Source organism: Salvelinus fontinalis, chromosome 34, assembly GCF_029448725.1.
Source record: "Salvelinus fontinalis isolate EN_2023a chromosome 34, ASM2944872v1, whole genome shotgun sequence".
NCBI classification, from domain to species: Eukaryota; Metazoa; Chordata; class Actinopteri; order Salmoniformes; family Salmonidae; genus Salvelinus; species Salvelinus fontinalis.
In genome coordinates this window covers 28,361,715-28,380,783 of record NC_074698.1, presented here as the reverse complement: position 1 = coordinate 28,380,783, position 19,069 = coordinate 28,361,715, and the positions used below count along the sequence as shown (strand labels likewise).

At 41.0% G+C, this 19,069-nt stretch overlaps 1 protein-coding gene across 1 annotated transcript in view; it reads right to left on the bottom strand.

Annotated features, from left to right (window-relative positions):
- The window catches only part of LOC129832781 (nuclear GTPase SLIP-GC-like), a 40,351-nt gene extending 22,073 nt beyond the window's left edge, over positions 1-18,278 (bottom strand). Inside the window, exons 1-13 of the mRNA XM_055896778.1 lie at positions 18,206-18,278; positions 17,859-17,974; positions 12,796-12,885; positions 12,558-12,646; positions 12,380-12,464; positions 11,892-11,940; positions 11,458-11,544; positions 10,417-10,510; positions 9,653-9,875; positions 7,562-7,792; positions 1,408-1,608; positions 887-1,147; positions 404-497 (exon numbers count right to left, since the gene is read on the bottom strand). Coding sequence (XP_055752753.1) covers positions 404-497; positions 887-1,147; positions 1,408-1,608; positions 7,562-7,792; positions 9,653-9,875; positions 10,417-10,510; positions 11,458-11,544; positions 11,892-11,940; positions 12,380-12,464; positions 12,558-12,646; positions 12,796-12,885; positions 17,859-17,974; positions 18,206-18,278 — 1,693 coding nt within the window. The remainder of the gene's footprint in view (positions 1-403; positions 498-886; positions 1,148-1,407; positions 1,609-7,561; positions 7,793-9,652; positions 9,876-10,416; positions 10,511-11,457; positions 11,545-11,891; positions 11,941-12,379; positions 12,465-12,557; positions 12,647-12,795; positions 12,886-17,858; positions 17,975-18,205) is intronic.
- Between the last annotated feature and the right edge of the window lie 791 nt (positions 18,279-19,069).

The window sequence follows — 19,069 nt, the reverse complement described above, 5'->3', positions numbered from 1 at the left end:
TAGGAATCAGCGCATAGTAGTGGTCAAAAGAGCAGGATGTTATTTCCCGAGAAGACCAGTCTCCTTAGAATATAGTGAAATGTTTCAGAGGACATGAGGATAGCTTAGCATTCTGTATGTATACACACTACCCACAATATTTGAGAGACAACAACAACCTGCATTATTGACTATCATATGGTCCAGGTTACACTTGTAATTGTTATTGATTAAGACATATTGCATGTTTAAATTTTCCAGATACGACAGGTCATACTCAAATATGCATGCTGCTTAGGTGAAGTTTGTTGCTATGTAAGGTAATTAACAACACAAATAATCTAAAAAAAATGCATAGGCCTAAAAATAGGGGACACAATTGTCTCTATGTTGTAGTATCAATAAACAGGTTCAGTTATCGTACCTGTCTCTTCTTGTTGCAAATGCTTTTCCTTTTGGTATTCCTTGGAACTCACAGTAAACACCTGAAGGAAATCCTTTCCCCCACTGAAGTGTTTCTGAAGGGTGTTTATGAGACAATGACAGCCAATTAAATCATGTCCACACACTGACATTTTGCAAGCTCGAAATTCATTATGCTCATGCAAACAGATGTGCTTCAACCATTTAAAAAAAATAATTCAATACATTTTGAAGATTTTGATATGACTGATAAATATCAGATTATAACAACTTTCTTACCTTATCATAAATACAAATAAGCACCTATTACTCAATTGTTTGTTTTGTACATTAGACAACACAAATGTCTAATGAAAAGCTTTAGTGTACAATGTAATCTTGCTTTCATTTAATTCCATGAAATTCTTAATCTTCACCACTACAACATACAGTATGAGCATGTTGACAAGTCACAAAAGATTCCTTTATGTCAGTTGGGACTTACCTTGACTTCTTTTTGTTTGTTGAATTTGTCCCTCACTTGCCTCTTGGTTGTTTCATTTCTGCGCAAAATCCAGGTACGTGCATTTGCCTTTTGATTCTCCTCAATGTCGTCTGTCTTGGTGCAGATGAAACTGATGCTTCGACATTCTCCACCAGGCCCGATGAGGCTAACGGTGCTGTCTAAAATCTCCCATGATTCCTTTTCTGAAGTTGCTCTTGCAATGTCGCTCACAATCCATACAGCAGAGCAGTTTCCAACAAACTGAAGAAGTGTAACATTAACTTAAAACATCCCAACATTAATGGTGTAAAATACACAATACACATAATATTAATAACATACTTAGGCCTATATAATATGTTTAATCAATTGAATATAAATAAACTCAAATACATAGATATAGCCAGACATTTGGCCCTGTACCTATGATGTTAATCTAACATCAACCAAATTAGAAATTGTATGTATACAATTCTAAATAGAATATCGAACCATTACCAATAAGAATTGTAAATAATTACCGATTTCCACATCTCATCTCTGCTCTTGTTGCTGTCTCCATTGCCTGGAAGATCAACCAGCACAACATGCTCCAGCAGGTCTTTGGAGTTTGGCACCTTGATGGTTATACACTTCACAAGCGGCCAATACTGTCTTTTAAATGTATCACTCTGTGTGTCACTCCGTGTGTAACAAGTTATCTTTTCAGAGAGTTCTTCTGCCTGCAATTGTAATAAAGTATCATTACATGCATTGGTGAAAAAGTGATTTTCTCCTAAAGAACACTTTGACAAAGATCAAAGAGCCTAAAAGATGTACAGTAGTTCCATATTTTCCAGCAATCGCTTACAAAAGGGAATTTGTTGTGGCCAACTTCTCGCAAGTTTGTGGCAAATCTGCTGCAAATTACATAGTGGGCCACGAAATGTTCCCAGAAGTTTGCAAATGTTTGCCGCTAGTGGTGAGTTTGTGGCAATTCTTTGGCCAAAATAATATTTATTCCCACTAGTGGCAAAGAGTTTACTAGAAGCCGCTTCTGGTGAACACATGAGTTCCAAGACCTGTATCCATTGACGACCAATCAGGGGGATTTGAAAATCTGTAGGAAGCTTGGTTTCCATTTATCTAGCTAGCTAGCTACCTACCAAAGTTGTGAGTGTCTAACTTATTACTTAAACATCTTAATAAACTTTGAAATTGTGTTGGCTAAGTGATGCCTAGTAAGCAATGTCATGTTTTATGGGATACAGTGAAACACATTTTGTTGATATCAGTTTTAATCTGTCAGCACCACTGGCTGGCTAGTGCTTAGCTAACTAACGTTAGCTATCCTATTTTTTCACAATTAATGTGATAGCTAGCTAGATAACTAATGATATGCCTAAACACTTATCTTTTTTGGAGAATACATTGCTGTAATTTAATACCAATATACATGTCAATATGCTAGAGTCTCTGTTCACTAGCATGTTAGCTAGCACAACAGCTAAGGTAGCAACAATATGAGCTGACTTGACATCAAAGCAAGACTTCACTTTTGCAGATGGATACCCTTCCCCTATCCGTGGTGTTGGAGGAGGATTCATTAACACCCTGGAAAGATGCTTGTGGTGCACTCACTCATAACACGTTTTCTGAGTGATAAATTGGTTTATCATCTTCAAGCTTGTTACAGGCTTTGGTTTTTCCATTTATGTTTTGAGGTTGGACTTCAGCACGTAGGGCACACCGGTTGGTGTCACCTCGTTAGTCATTATGTGTTACACCAGTGCTGGTTGCCATCTCTTTAGTGGGAAGGTGTTTCAGCTGTGCTTGCCCAGGTGCTGTTTAAGAGTGCCTGGCCCAGTGTTCTAGTTGTCTTGAGAGATGTGTAGGGTCATCACCTGTAGTTGGCGCTCCCTATTTGATTTATAGGAGAAAAAAAATCATTTTTTGGGGGTTGCATCCTGTCTTTATGTTTGGTGTGGGTTTTTCTTTTGTTTGCCTCTTCTTTGTGAGCGCTCATGCTGAGTGTATTTTGGGTTCCAGTTGTTGTTGCTAGTCAACTTTCAGTGGACACCCCCATGAGTGTCTTTCAGAAGCCCTCCTACAACCCCACCTGTTTCGTTTTGGTTGTTGGTCAGTGAGTCTGTTAGTTCCCCCTTCTGTTTGAGCGACATTTTTGGTTTCCTTGCTGGGGACAAGCTTAATAATGTAAGCAAATACATGTATTCTCATAAATGTAGCCCAAATATTAATTCTTTGACATAATTATGTATTTCATTGCTTTAAACTAGTAGCTAGCGCATCTTGATCATGTGCTGTTCCTTCTCTCTTTCTAGAAGCAATCAGTTACAACGCAAATAGACAGATTGAGGCATTCAATAAAACTGAGGACAGATAAATATGTGTACACCAGGTCAAGGCTTCTTGCATGCATAGCGTTGATATGAAGTTAACAATATTACATTTTGGAAAAATTATTTGACTTGCCATATTAGGCATAACTCAATTTTATGTTGCTTTTCTTCAACCAAAGATGTGTTTTTTTTAATGTAATCTTTATTTAACTAGGCAAGTCAGTTAAGAACAAATTCTTATTTACAATGATGGCCTACACCGGCCAAACCCAGACTACGCTGGGCCAATTGTGCGCCGCCCTATGGGACTCACAATCATGGCCAGTTGTGATGCAGCCTGGATTTGAACCAGGGTGTCCATAGTGACACCTCAAGATCTGATTCAGTGCCTTAGACCGCTGCGCCACTCAGGAGCATCTACATTCTGAAGGTATTCAGATCCCTTGACTTTTTCCACATTTTGTTTTGTTACAGACTGTCACGCCCTGACCTTAGAGATCCTTATTATTCTCTATGTTTGGTTAGGTCAGGGTGTGACTCGGGTGGGAAAGTCTATGTTTTCTATTTCTTTGTTTTTTTGGCCGAGTGTGGTTCCCAATCAGAGGCAGCTGTCTATCGTTGTCTTTGATTGGGGATCATTAATAAGTTGTCATTTTACTTTTGGGTTTTGTGGGATCTTGTTTTCTGTTTAGTATCTGAGCCTGACAGAACTGTGCGCTTTCGTTTTTTTTGTCTTTGTTATTTTGTTTGGTGTTGTCAATAAATATACAATGTATGCCTACAGCGTTGTAGGCGCCTTGGTCTCCTTCTCCCAACGAGAGCCGTTACACAGACTTCCTCTAAAATTGATAAAATATGTTTTTTTTCATCAATCTACACACAATAAACCATAATAACAAAGCAAAACGTTTTTTTTAAATGTTCGCAAATGTGTATATAAAATAAATATCACTATTACATAAGTGTTCAGACCCTTTACTCAGTGCTTTGTTGAAAAACCTTTGGCAGCGATTAAAGCCTCGAGTCTTCTTGGATATGACACTACAAGCTTGGCACACCTGTATTTGGGGAGTTTCTCCCATTCTTCTCTGCAGATCCTCTCAAGCTCTGCCAGGTTGGATGGGGAGCATCGTTGCACAGCTATTTTCAGGTCTCTCCGGAGATGTTTGATTGGGTTGAAGTCCGGGCTCTGACTGGGCCACTCAAGGACATTCAGAGATTTGTCCCGAATCCACTCCTGCGTTGTCTGTCTTGGCTGTGTGCTTAGGGTTGTTGTACTGTTGGAAGGTGAACCTTCCCCCCAGTCTGAGGTCCTGAGTGCTCTAGAGCAGGTTTTCATCAAGGATATCTCTGTACTTTGCTCTGTTCATCTTTCCCTTCATCCTGACTAGTCTCCCAGTCCCTGTCGCTGAAAAATATCCCCACAGCATGTTGCTGCCACTACCATGCTTTACTGTATGGATGGTGCCAGGTTTCCTCCAGATGTGACGCTTGGCATTCAGGCCAAATAGTTCAATCTTGGTTTCATCAGACCAAAGAATCTTGTATCTCATGGCCAGAGTCCTTTATGTGCCTTCTGGCAAACTCCAAGCTGGCTGTGAAGTTCATTTTTACTGAGTAGTGGCTTCCGTCTTTCCACTCTACCATAAAGGTCTGATTGGTGGAGTGCTGCCGAGATGGTTGTCCTTCTGGAAGATTCTGCCACTGTGTTCTTGGGGACCTTCAATGCTGCATACATTTGTTGGTACCCTTCCCCAGATCTGTGCCTCGACACAATCCTGTCTTGGAGCTCTACGGACAATTCCTTCGACCTCGTGGCTTGATTTTTGCTCTGACATGCACTGTCAACTGTGGGACCTTATATAGACAGATGTGTGCCTTTCCAAATCATGTCAAATCATATTGAATTTACCACAGGTGGGCTGAAAATCAAGTTGTAGAAACATCTCAAGGATCATCAATGGAAACAGGATGCACCTGAGCTCAATTTCGCGTCTTATGGCAAAGGGTCTGAATACTTATGTAAATAAAGGTATCTGTTTATTTTTAATACATTTGCACGAATTTCTAAAAACCTGTTTCGCTTTGTCATTATGGGGTATTGTGTGTAGATTGAGGGATTTTTTTTAATTACATTTTAGACTGAGGCTGTAACGTAACAAAATGTGGAAAAAGTCAAGGGGTCTGGATACTTTCCAAATGCACTGAGTCAGGAAGAAGAGAACTAGTAGACAACTGTCTTAGTGATGTATAGTGTATACTGTGGATCTCTAGGAACAGTTGGCCACACATTTTAAATGTAGTAGTTTTTAGTAGACCTAAGTCCCAGTTTATTCTCGATACTTTGTTTGTTTATGTAGCATTTATACAAGGCAGAAAAATTGTTTCCATGCTGAAAAATATATAGAATTCCAGTTTCAGTGAGAAGCATTGCAATATCAAGGCAACTTTGTAACAGCTGACCCAGTTTTTCCAATGCCAAACCTGGCAATTAGCCGCTGAGTCTACCTTTTAACTTCTTATGGCTGCAGGGGCAGTATTGAGTAGCTTGGATGAAAGGTGCACAGAGGTGCCTATAGTAAACTGCCTGCTCCTCAGTCCCAGTTGCTAATATAGGCATATTATTATTCGTATTGGATAGAAAACACTCTGAAGTTTCTAAAACGGTTTGAATGATGTCTGTGAGTATAACAGAACTCATATGGCAGGCAAAAACCTGAGAAAAAATCCAAACAGGAAGTGGGAATTCTGAGGTTGGTCGATTTTCAACACAGCCCCTACAGAACACACAGTGGGATATGGATGAGTTTGCACTTCCTACGGATTCCACTAGATGTCAACAGTCTGTAGAACCTTGTCTGATGCCTCTACTGTGTAGTGACTGTGTAGTGGGGCCGAAGGAGACAAGAAATAGTCAGGTCTACCATGACCTGGCCATGCTCTGACCATGCGCGTTCCATCGCACATCTGAAGTCAATGTAATTCTCCGGTTGGAACATTACTGAAGATTTATGTTAAAAACATTCTAAAGATTGATTCAATACATCATTTGACATGTTTCTACTGACTGTTACGGAACTTTTTGACATTTCGTCAGCTTTTAGTGAACGCGCTTTCTGACTTTGGACTGGTTTACCAAACAAGCTAACAAAAAGAGCTATTTGGACATAAATGAAGGACATTACCGAACAAAAGGAACATTTCTTGTGAAAATGGGAGTCCAGGTAGTGCATTCCAACGAAGATCAGCAGAGGTAAGTGAAGATTTATAATGATTTTTATGAGTTTTGTTGACTGCTTCCTTTTGTGGCTGAACGCTGTTCTCAGATTATTGAATGACTCCTGTCTTTGGCTGCAAAAATGACTGTGTTTTTCTGTGATTTTGCGGTGACCTAACATAATCGTTTGTGGTGCTTTCGCTGTAAAGCCTATTTGAAATCGGACACTTTGGTTGGATTAAAAACAAGATTACCTTTAAAATGGTATAAGATATATGTATATTTGAGGAATTTTAATTATGAGATTTCTGTTGTTTGAATTTGGAGCCCTGCACTTTCACTGGCTGTTGTCATATCATCCCGTTAACGGGATTGCAGCCATAAGAAGTTTTAAACTTCCATTGGTTGAAAGCTATTGCTCAATTGTCACTTGGCTCATGTACATTCATGTATTTGCCCTTTTAAACATCCTAAGATCAACAACCCCTTAGTGTTCAAATTTCTCTGATATACAGTAGATGTTGTAGCAACTGCACATAAAACTACAAAATAAACAATTTACTTGCTAAATATCTGGTCTTTGCTCTTATCTTCATTAGCATGCTCACTTCAAGTTGTATTGGATACATTTTATCTGTTAAGACATTGCATACATGTTTAGTCCATTTAGTAATTTTTGTATGTTTGGTTTAGTTTTCTGTGAGAAGCAACTTCATTTAAAGTGAATGTGATTTGGTTTACGTAGATACAACATTTCAATGTTAACACAGAGTAACCAAAAACCTGATTTAATTTCATATGTATACTATGTTTGCAGCAAACAGTTACATTTTTGCCACAAGCTTCCCAGAATTGTTTGCCACAAGTTCACAAGTCACTGCAAATTTGCCGCAGTAGTTTGCCGTGAAAATATGCGCTTGCTGCAAATTTGTGCCAAATTGGCCAAAGGTTTGCCACAACTGTTTGCCAGAAGGCAGTTTTTTTGGTAAGGGAATAAATACATGATTTAATATAATTTGCAATCAGATGTGGTTACCTTCCTAAAATGATTTTTTAAACAATGATTTTCACCAAAGCACACAATCTTCACAGAAGTGAACTAGCATGACAGTAACTTACTGTGTCACATAGAAATATTTTCTTGACTGATAAACGAAACTCTGGAATTTCTCTGAAGTGCTTCCTGTCCATTAGTTCTTCTAAGGTTGCCCCACGTCCATCTTTTCCATACAAAGATGATATCTTTCCATCATCATCGCCATCATCGTCGTCGTCCCTTTCATGGTCTTCATCATTTCCATCCTCACAAGATCTGTCGCTTAAGATGGACCATAGCTCCTCTTTCCATTCCTAATAAAAATGTAAAACCATTACAAATGTGTAATGCATACTCTCTTCATTTGAAAGCTAAGTCCTGCATTACGAAACCACCTAGCCCCCCAAATGGTGACCAACACATAGAATACAAATAGGGGGAAAAAGGCGGTATGCCAAAACTAAAGATTTACACACAAGAAACGTGGGATGGCCCAAGAGGCTACAGTCCAGCATCACTGCAATCTGACTAATTATGACCCACACCTCAAACTCACTCGCAACTTACTACTGCTGTTACTACAATTACTGCTCTGCTATTAGGCCTTCTACTACTACTACTACTCCCTTCAGTCACTATTACACTATGGCAACTAACCCACAACTATTTATAGTAGTCACTACTAGTCTCTCTCTCCACATCAACTCCCTTCCCCTCCCACAGAGGTGTAGAATTGTGGCTAGAAACCAGTTTGCCGTTTCCAGGTGGGCACACCCTTTACCATGTTACTGTGCAAGAAGCATTATCCACAAGGGCACATCCCGTCCCTTTACCATGTTACTGTGCAAGAAGCATTATCCACAAGGGCACATTCCGTCCCTTTACCTCATTACTGTGGAAGGTACCGCAGTGTGCACCCTTATAACTTGTTCAACCTTAAATAATGTTCTGTGGCATGTAGCACAGTTTCTGATCAACTCTCATACATACCTAAGAACTACAGGAATGAAGACTATCAGATACTGCAGTGGGAATCTACCTCTCTATTTGTATAAAACCTTTGTTTCCTCATATCTGTCAGAACATCAAAGTGTTTAACCCTTTTCATCTGGACCTGATTGTGTAACAGCGAAGCACTTTACACCAATCAGAGTGCTGAATTAGCCATCATGTTGAGCCTGCGTGCTGGCCGCTCTGATGAACTCTCATTCTGCCACTGAGTCATTACTAAAGAACTACAGATCATGTAAATCGAGCGCTATTTGCATGTGAAAATGTCACGGGATGCATTTGTTCTATTGTTACCATGTTTGTTGGAGGCCCAGTCTTTGAGGTTACTCACAAATGAAAGAGTGTGACTTGTATTCATTCTCATCAGCAGCTCCACAAACCCTGCTGACTTACTACCTGCAACATGCTATCACCCTGTTTCCTCTATACTGGAAAATGATGATTTATGTGACTTGCTTCAGCAGTCACACTCTACTCTCCAGTCACACTGGATAAGAGCGTCTGCTAAATTACCAAAATGACAAATCTAACACATGGCGTGTGGCAATTCCCTGCAATTCACACCTCCTGTGTAGATGGTGTTGATTAGCATAAAAATCTGTGCTCGCTCCCTCTTTCCCGCCCAAAATGGGTCTGTAGATCAACGTTGACGCGTGAAACCAGCTGATAGGCAACCTCAGCACTGGCCATTTTGCCTGTGATTTCACCTCCTCATGAGGTCAGTATCTTCCAAAACAGAGATTGGAGAAAGGAATATAGGGTGTGTAACAGTTTTCCTTGGGTTTAATTTAAATTTCAACCCTGCCCACCACCCAAATAATCATCAATTCAGAGCACAGCTGCAAGTGACCCATCGTAGCATTAATATTTTTATGTGCAACCTGGAATTGAAATGTAAAAGGACCAGGACCAGGACCAGCACATAGCAAGAAAATCCCCCTCAAATTTGTGTCGTTTGCGAGCAATGTTAAGCTACATTGTATCATTGTTCCTTTTATCATTGCTTCTTCTTTTAAATTAATGCAAGGTGTCAATTGGATCAATGACAGACCTCGATTCAGATATTAGTTTTAGTGGCCCTAACATGTTTCATTCATTAAATGTACTGTTCATCATGACACCACAAAACATTGTGAGATTAGGATATAAACAGATGCTATTACCTCCTCTGTCATGAACTCAATCTCTGCCATGTATTTAGAGTCCGAGTCTGTCATATTGGCCTCCACCTGAATCATGACCGAGGTGCACGCCCCTTGGTTTCCAGAGGGCAGCAGTTTCTTCTCACCCAAGATGGTGTTAATCAAGAAACTCTTACCAGCTCCAGTCTTCCCAAAAACACCCACTATCTCTTTTTTGTCTTTCTCCAAAGTTTGGATTTTACCTCTGTTAGAAATGAAAGACGAAAACAATTAAAGCAATTTAGTGGATTATATGCATCCCCCCACATTTAAAATTGCATACCTGGAGACTCCCGAGTGGCACAGCGGTCTAAGGCACTGTGCTAACTGCGTTACTACAGATCCTGGTTTGATCCCAGGCTGTGTCGCAGCTGGCCGTGACCGGGAAACCCATGAGGCGGTGCACAATTGTCCCAGCATCGTCCGGGTTAGGGAAGGGTTTGGCCAGCTGGGATGTCCTTGTCCCATCGCGCTCTAGCGACTCCTGTGGTAGGCCCGGCGCATGCACGCTGACACGGTCACCAGCTGTACAGTGTTTCCTCCGACACATTGGTGTGGCTGGCTTCCAGGTTAAGCGAGCATTGTGTCAAGAAGCAGTGCGGCTTGGCGGGGTTGTGTTACAGAGAACACACATCTCTCTACCTTCACCTCTCCCGAGTCCGTATGGAGGTTGCAGCGATGGGACAAGACTGTAACTACCAATTGGGGAGGAAAAGGGGTAAAAAATGTTTTTAAATTATGCTTACCTGAGGAAGTCAATGAGTTTGGTAGAAGGCAGATCATCAAGTTTGCTTTTGATACGTTGCATGATCTTCTTCACCTCTGTCTTGGTTTCAGTTTCTGTCAGAGTTAAACACAGGTCACCAGTCAGCTATAATCTTGTTGTGTCAACATGTTTATAAAGATGGAAAGGATATTACAGGGAAATAACGTGAGTAATGCACAGTGGCATTCAGATCTGCTATATAATATATATATCCAGCAGCATACCACCCTGCATACCACTGCTGGCTTGCTTCTGAAGCTAAGCAGGGTTGGTCCTGGTCAGTCCCTGGATGGGAGACCAGATGCTGCTGGAAGTGTTGTTGGAGGGCCAGTAGGAGGCACTCTTTCCTCTGGTCTAAAAAATATCCCAATGCCCCAGGGCAGTGATTGGGGACACTGCCCTGTGTAGGGTGCCGTCTTTCGGATGGGACGTTAAACGGGTGTCCTGACTCTCTGAGGTCATTAAAGATCCCATGGCACTTGTCGTAAGAGTATGGGTGTTAACCCCGGTGTCCTGGCTAAATTCCCAATCTGGCCCTCAAACCATCATGGTCACCTAATAATCCCCAGTTTCCAATTGTCTCATTCATCCCCCTCCTCTCCCCTGTAACTATTCCCCAGGTCGTTGCTGCAAATGAGAACGTGTTCTCAGTCAACTTACCTGGTAAAATAACGGTTAAAAAAATAATACACTGAGATAACCTTTTTCTGTGTGCTGATGTTAGAGGAGTAAAGGAGTACTCCACTCAAACAAGTATATACAGTATCTACTACTCTTAGAGAGATGGCTACAAGAGCAGAGCACTGGAATCTATAACACCACAGACACACTTTGATTTTGGAGTGAACTGCAATTGTAGCTTGTCCTACCGTGCAACATGCAAACAGTGAACAGAACAGTGAACTGGCAGTCATGTACATTTGTATGATTCTGTCTACAATACATCATGTGAAATGGTTTCCAATTAAACGAGTGTTTCTTAAAATGATTGTGGTCCATATAAACACCTTCATCCACCTACCAAATGTTTCAGTTATTCTGGATACAGCAACACGTTGTCGTTTCTTTGTTTGTTTGTTTGCATCGGTCTCATCAGATTTCCTTTTGCCTGGAAACAATTGGAAACGTATTTTATTAATGAATACACAAACCATCCAACAGCAGTAATAGACCTTCCAATCTCCTTACAACCAATGATGTGATGCAAATCAGTTGCATCAGTCGGTGGAAAATAACTTCAGATTATCCACACACTGTGTGCATATGGTAAAGGATACAAAGGGTACATGCAACTCAAGTGTATAGAATCTCATAATTCAATGCGTAACTGAGTGAGTTTTATTATATGTTTTGGAAAGATAGTACCACTACATTTTTCTCCTTGTCATCTTCTAAAACTAGTATTTTAGCATCATTTTTCTGTAAGTGGAGATCTGAAACAACTGTGCTTTTTACCTGGGATATTCACTTGAAGAGGGCGTATTTTACTGGTTGAGGGTTCACTCTGAAGAAACACATAGATAATCAACAGGTTAACAAAGGAATTGTTCCACAAAACTTACAACACAAACATTTCCCTATTGTTACCCTCTATGTAGCTATTATCTGTGGTTTTCTTGCTTTAGTTTGAGATGCATTTTCTTTTAATAATTTGGGTTTCTACCTGTATGTTGTATGTTGTTTTCACTGACTGTTGTTGTTTATAGATTAGATGTTTTCTAGATGTTTTCTATGTTGTATAGGGCTGTGACTATGAGAAAGCGCTTGCTAAATACATTTGATTGTTATTATCTTAAAGTATTATTTTAGTCCCCGTGGAGTGCACTGCTATCCTAATGTATGATAATTCATCTCTGTAAAATGGCCTGAAATCTTTCCAAGTTGTGCCAAGAAGTGATGCCTTAGCTGTGACCACGGACAAATGAGATATAGATTTTACCCACCTGATCATAGACTGTTTCCCCCACTCCAGAGGTGTTCAGTGTGGGCACACTTCCTCCAAGTGTACCAAAGAGTTTATCCAATGACCTGGCGACAGACTCACAACAATTGTCATTTTGTTGACACCAACGGGATATTATATGTAGTCAGTGATGAATAAAGAAATTATGTGTTTCTTACCTTTTAGTCTCTGATCGTTTAGGAGTTTGATTTCTGGGTTTTATGATGGCCTTTTGACAAGACTCTTGATTGACCATCTCACCAGTAACCTGGGGACGGAAGCCGTGTTGAGTTATAGGGTGACAAATATAAAGGTCTGTATACTGATCTAAATAAAACAACTATGCATTTGGTTTAGGTAATTCGGGCTGAGATTTCATGTAATGTATATGGTTATATAAGAGGGTAAAGATGGTACATTTTGTGAGGAACTCTTGGAGGCCTTAATGGATACTGATGACCACGTGGCCGCTTGAATGTTCTTATCATCATCGGGTTGATTCTGTTTCTGCAGTTAAAAAACAACATTCTCTAAGTTGTTAGGCAAAGAACAAGAACGGTACAATAACAGTTCAGACTTTAGTTACAACAAATTCAATCTAATTATATTGGTCACATACACATGATGTTCGTGCAATGTAGTGTATTTGAGGTTTAAAATGGCTTCTGAAGTTTAATTTCCATTTTGAAATTTCACACTTGATTTTTCCTATCGAAAAATGCATCAACCACTACAAAAAAAGTCCATTAATTATAATCAACATAATATTTCACATTTCCTATTGCTGCAAGACTATTTTCATGCTGTAGCAAACTGGCTCAAACAAAGTAAACTTTCTTTAACTAGGCAAGTCAGATAAGAACAAATTCTTATTTACAATGACAGCCTAGGAACAATGGGTTAACTGCCTTGTTCAGGGGCAGAACGACAGCTTTTTACTTTGTCAGCTCAGGGTTTCGATCTAACAACCTTTCGGTTACTGGCCCAACGCTCTAACCACTAGGCTACCTGCCACCCCTTAAAAGAGGATTTTATCCTGACTCTGCCACCTGTGTATAGTCATTACTATATTAACAACATTATATTTTCGTCATAAACATCAATTCATTTAAAAGTTTTGACTTCCTGGGCATTCGTCTGTTCATAGTGCACCACAAAGTCCAGCATTCATAGCAAATGCAGGTACCGCCCGCTAGGTAGATGGGACGTGACCACAACCTTGGTTGATGCCGTTGTTTACTTCGGATGACCAACGCACAGTAATCTCAGAACATATTGTAGCATTTTATGTTTTTAAATGTTTGTTTTTCACTAACGTTTGTCATCATGCCCGTGTGTTGTTCTGTCTGGCTGTGCTAACTACAACAAGCGTGAAAAAGAGTTATCTTTCACTGTTCTACCTACCAAAGATTTGCCCCGATGCTGCCAGTGGTTTGCGGCTATCGAGAATGATGCTTACGGTGACCAAAGATTAACAGAGGGATTTTCTGGCTGAACGGAATCCATTTAGTCGACACCTGAGAAGTGATGCGATACTGTAACAGCATTTTCTCTTTTCACAACAAAATGGAAGATTCTTGATTAGAAGTAACATGACATTCGCTGGAATAGGTAAATTAGCTAACTAACATTACAGTCGTGTATTGAACTCGGCAACGTTAACCCACCAGCTAATTCATATAGCTAGCTATCTTTTGGATGCACACTGTCAATCAATTTCGCCTATGCCATTGTAGTCACTAGAGGTTGACATGGGAGTGAATATTCATTCCTGTCCCATCTTGTCCTGTCAATTTTTTCCAGTATTGTCTTGATCCTGCAACAGTTCTATAACCCTGGAACTTTCCTGTCCCATCTGAATTAAAAATCACTCCTGTCCTGTGAACATTTTTTACACGCGGAAATCTGAAATAACTTCCTACAAGCTGCGTTTCCTCTCTGATTCAGACGGGCTGGGTTAAATGCATTAGACACATTTCAGTTGAATACATACAGTTGGACAACTGCCTAGGTATCCCCTTTTCCCTTATCTTTCCCTTTCTGTCTGTCCCCCTCTGCGCAAGCATCGCATGATGCGCAGAGTCTCTCACTGTTGCTCCCTGTTATAGACCCCCCTCAGCTCCCAGCTGTGCCCTGGATACCATATGTTAATTGATTGCCCATCATCTATCTTCAGAGTTCGTTCTGTTAGGTGACCTAAACTGGGATATGCTTAACACCCCAGCAGTCCTACAATCTAAGCAAGATGCCCTCAATCTCACATAAATTATCAAGGAACCCACCAGGTACAACCCTAAATCCGTAAACATGGGCACCCTCAGAGATATTATCCTGACCAACTTGCCCTCCAAATACACCTCAGCTGTTTTCAATCAGAATCTCGGCGATCACTGCCTCATTGCCTCTCCGCTATGGGTCCGCGGTTAAACGACCACCCCTCATCACTGTCAAACGCTCCCTAAAACACTTCTGCGAGCAGGCCTTTCTAATCAACCTGGCCCGGGTATCCTGGAAGGATATTGACCTCATCCCGTCAGTCGAGGATGCCTGGTCGTTCTTTAAAAGTAATTTCCTCACCATCTTAAATAAGCATGCCCCTTTCAAAAAATGTAGAACCTAGAACATATATAGCCCTTGGTTCACTCCAGACCTGACTGCCCTTGACCAACACAAAAACATCCTGTAGCGGACTCCAATAGCATCGCATAGTCCCCGTGATATGCAACTGTTCAGGGAAGTCAGGAACCGATACACGCAGTCAGTCAGGAAAGCAAAGGCTAGCTTTTTCAAACAGAAATTTGCATCCTGTAGCTCTAACTCCAAAACGTTTTGGGACACTGTAAAGTCCAAGGAGAACAAGAGCACCTCCTCCCAGCTGCCCACTGCACTGAGGCTAGGTAACACGGCCACCACCGATAAATCCATGATAATCGAAAATTTCAATAAGCATTTCTCTACAGCTGGCCATGCTTTCCTCCTGGCTACCCCAGCCCCGGCCGACAGCTCCGCACCCCCCGCAGCTACTTTCCTGAGCCTCCCCAGCTTCTCCTTCACCCAAATACAGATAGCAAATGTTCTGAAAGAGCTGCAAAACCTGGACCCGTACAACTCAGCTGGCCTAGACAATCTGGACCCTCTCTTTCTAAAATGATCCGCCGCCATTGTTGCAACCCCTATTACCAGTCTGTTCAACCTCTCGTATCGTCCAAGATCCCTAAAAATTGGAAAGCTGCCGCGGTCATGACACTCTAGACCCAAACTGTTATAGACCTATATCCATCCTGCCCTGCCTTTCTAAAGTCTCCGAAAGCCAAGTTAATAAACAGATCACTGACCATTTCGAATCCCACCATACCTTCTCCGCTGTGCAATCCGGTTTCCGAGCTGGTCAAGGGTGCACCTCAGCCACGCTCAAGGTACTAAACGATATCATAACCGGCATCGATAAAAGACAGTACTGTGCAGCCATCTTCATCGGCCTGGCCAAGGCTTTTGACTCTGTCAATCACCGTATTCTTATCTGCAGACTCAATAGCCTTGGTTTCTCAAATGACTGCCTCGCCTGGTTCACCAACTACTTCGCAGACAGAATTCAGTGTGTCTAATCTGAGAGCCTGTTGTCCGGACCTCTGGCAGGCTCTATGGGGGTACCACAGGGTTAAATTCTCGGGCCGACTTTTTTCTCTGTATACATCAATGATGTCGCTCTTGCTGCTGGTGATCCACCGCTACGCAGACGACACCATTCTGTATACACCTGGCCCTTCTTTGGACACTGTGTTAACTAACCTCCAAACGAGCTTCAATGCCATACAACACTCCTTCCATAGCCTCCAACTGATTTTAAACGCTAGTGAAACCAAATGCATGCTTTTCAACCGTTCGCTGCCCGCACCCGCCCGCCCGACTAGCATCACTACTCTGGACGGTTCTGACCTAGAATATGTGGACAACTACAAATACCTAGGTGTCTGGCTAGACTGTGAACTCTCCTTCCAGACTCATATCAAACATCTCCAATCCAAAATTAAATCTAGAATCGGCTTTCTATTTTGCAACAAAGCCTCCTTCACTCACACCGCCAAACTTACCCTAGTAAAACTGACTATCCTACTGATCCTCGACTTTGGGGATGTCATCTACAAAATAGCTTCCAATACTCTACTCAGCAAACTGGATGCAGTCTATCACAGTGTCATCATTTTGTTACAAAAGCCCCTTGTACCACCCACCACTGTGACCTGTATGCTCTAGTCGGCTGGCCCTAGCTACATATTCGTCGCCAGGCCCACTGGCTCCAGGTCATCTATACGTCTATCCTAGGTAAAGCTCCGCCTTATCTCAGCTCACTGGTCACGATAACAACACCCACCCGTAGCATGCGCTCCAGCAGGTATATCTCACTGGTCATCCCCAAAGCCAACACCTACTTTGGCCTCTTTTCCTTCCAGTTCTCTGCTGCCAGTGACTGGAACGAATTTCAAAAATCGCTGAAGCTGGAGGCTTATATTTCCCTCACTAACTTTAAAAATCAGCTATCTGAGCAGCTAACCAATCGCTGCAGCTGTACATAGTCCATCTGTAAATAGCCCACCCACTTTACCTACCTCATCCCCATGTTGTTTTTATTTACTTTTCTGCTCTTTTGCACACCAGTATCACTACTTGCACATCATCATCTATTCATCTATCACTCCAGTGTTAATCTGCTAAATTGTAATTACTTCGCTACTATGGCCTATTTATTGCCTTACCTCCTCACGCCATTTGCACACACTGTAAATAGACTTTATTTTTTTCTGTTGTGTTATTGACTGTACGCGTGTTTATTACATGTGTAACTCTGTGTTGTTGTTTGTGTCGCACTGCTTTGCTTTATCTTGGCCAGGTCGCAGTTGTAAATGAGAACTTGTTCTCAACTAGCTTACCTGGTTAAATAAAGGTGAAATAAAAATAAAAATAAAAATATATATATAACAATTATTAGCTGGAAACTTTAGACTGTTCTCAGGGCTTTGTTGTAGCTAGATATGTTTAAGTTGCGTCGGGATAATTTTAGCATTTTAGCAAACCCTATTCCTAAACTAAACCTAATTATCTTAACCTGCCACGTTAATTCTCCAAACCTACCACGTTAATTATCCTAACCTGTTACAGAAAGTCACTTATGCTATTCAAAACTGGAAGATATGCCCAGAGCACGAAAGGGGGTTACCTAGTCAGTTGTACAACTGAATGCATTCAACTGAAATCTGTATGCCGCATTTAACCCAACCTCTCTGATTCAGAGAGATGTGGAGGGCTGCCATAACTGACACTTCCCCACACGAGTTGTAGTCTTTCAGAGACTGGAAAACATATGCCAGTTTGTAGATTTAGCAATTAATCCTCTGATAGGAACATCACTGAAAAGACATCCAATGGATCTATAATTATAATCTGTGTAACAGTAGCTGTTGTACACCTAGTTTGTAAAGTACCTTGAGAAATTCTTTGTGTTTGTTTCTAAATGCAGACCTTGGTCCTATTTTTGGAATCAAGTTGATGAAGTCTTTCTCCTTAAGGAAGAGGAAACTTTCTTCATCAATTTCTTCATCTGAAATTAAGGAAATATACATTTTAGGCATCTCAATATCATAAAATAATAATGACTGTATCAAATTAACAAATAAACATACATGTTTACAATTGAGGTGAAATCTTTAGTTGAATGTGTAATAATACAATGTACAATAATACCTACATTATTTTAATCAAATCAATCAATAATTGTATTAATACACAATGTATTATACAATGTAGAATAATACATCACAAATGTCTTCACCTTCAAACCTCTGAATCAAGTCACTGAGGTTCCACTCAGTTAATTTGTCTCTGACGAAATCAAATGATGCCATGAGACTTTACTATGAAGGGAGAGAAACATAGTACAGTTCACATATTTGTGGTAGGCGATATCACATACATTTTATTCCAAAAGGTGCAAGTGGAACTATAAAGATTAACATGATGATTTATTAAAACAACAAAAGCACATGCCATACAGTATTTAAGCTTCATTTTCAAGAGAAAATCAAGTGCTCATGTTCTTGTGATTCCTAACCATTTTGTTATTGTAGGATGTCCGCAATCATTTTTCATAGACTTCTTTGTTCTCAGATGAGTAAAGTTTCTCTGAATGCAAGTATATCGGTCTTTTCAACCCTTATCTACATATTATCTTTTTAAATATATATGTCAACATTCTACTATTTACTTTGCTATAAGCAGTATGCCAGCAGCATACCACCCTGCATACCACTGCTGGCTTGCTTCTGAAGCTAAGCAGGGTTGGTCCTGGTCAGTCCCTGGATGGGAGACCAGATACTGCTGGAAGTGGTGTTGGAGGGCCATTAGGAGGCACTCTTTCCTCTGGTCTAAAAAATATCCCAATGCCCCAGGGCAGTGATTGGGGACACTGTCCTGTATAGGGTGCCGTCTTTCGGATGGGACGTTAAACGGGTGTCCTGACTCTCTGAGGTCATTAAAGATCCCATGGCACTTATCGTAGGGGTGTTAACCCCGGTGTCCTGGCTAAATTCCCAATCTGGCCCTCAAACCATCATGGTCACCTAATAATCCCCAGTTTCCAATTGGCTCATTCATCCCCCTCCTCTCCCCTGTAACTATTCCCCGGGTCGTTGCTGCA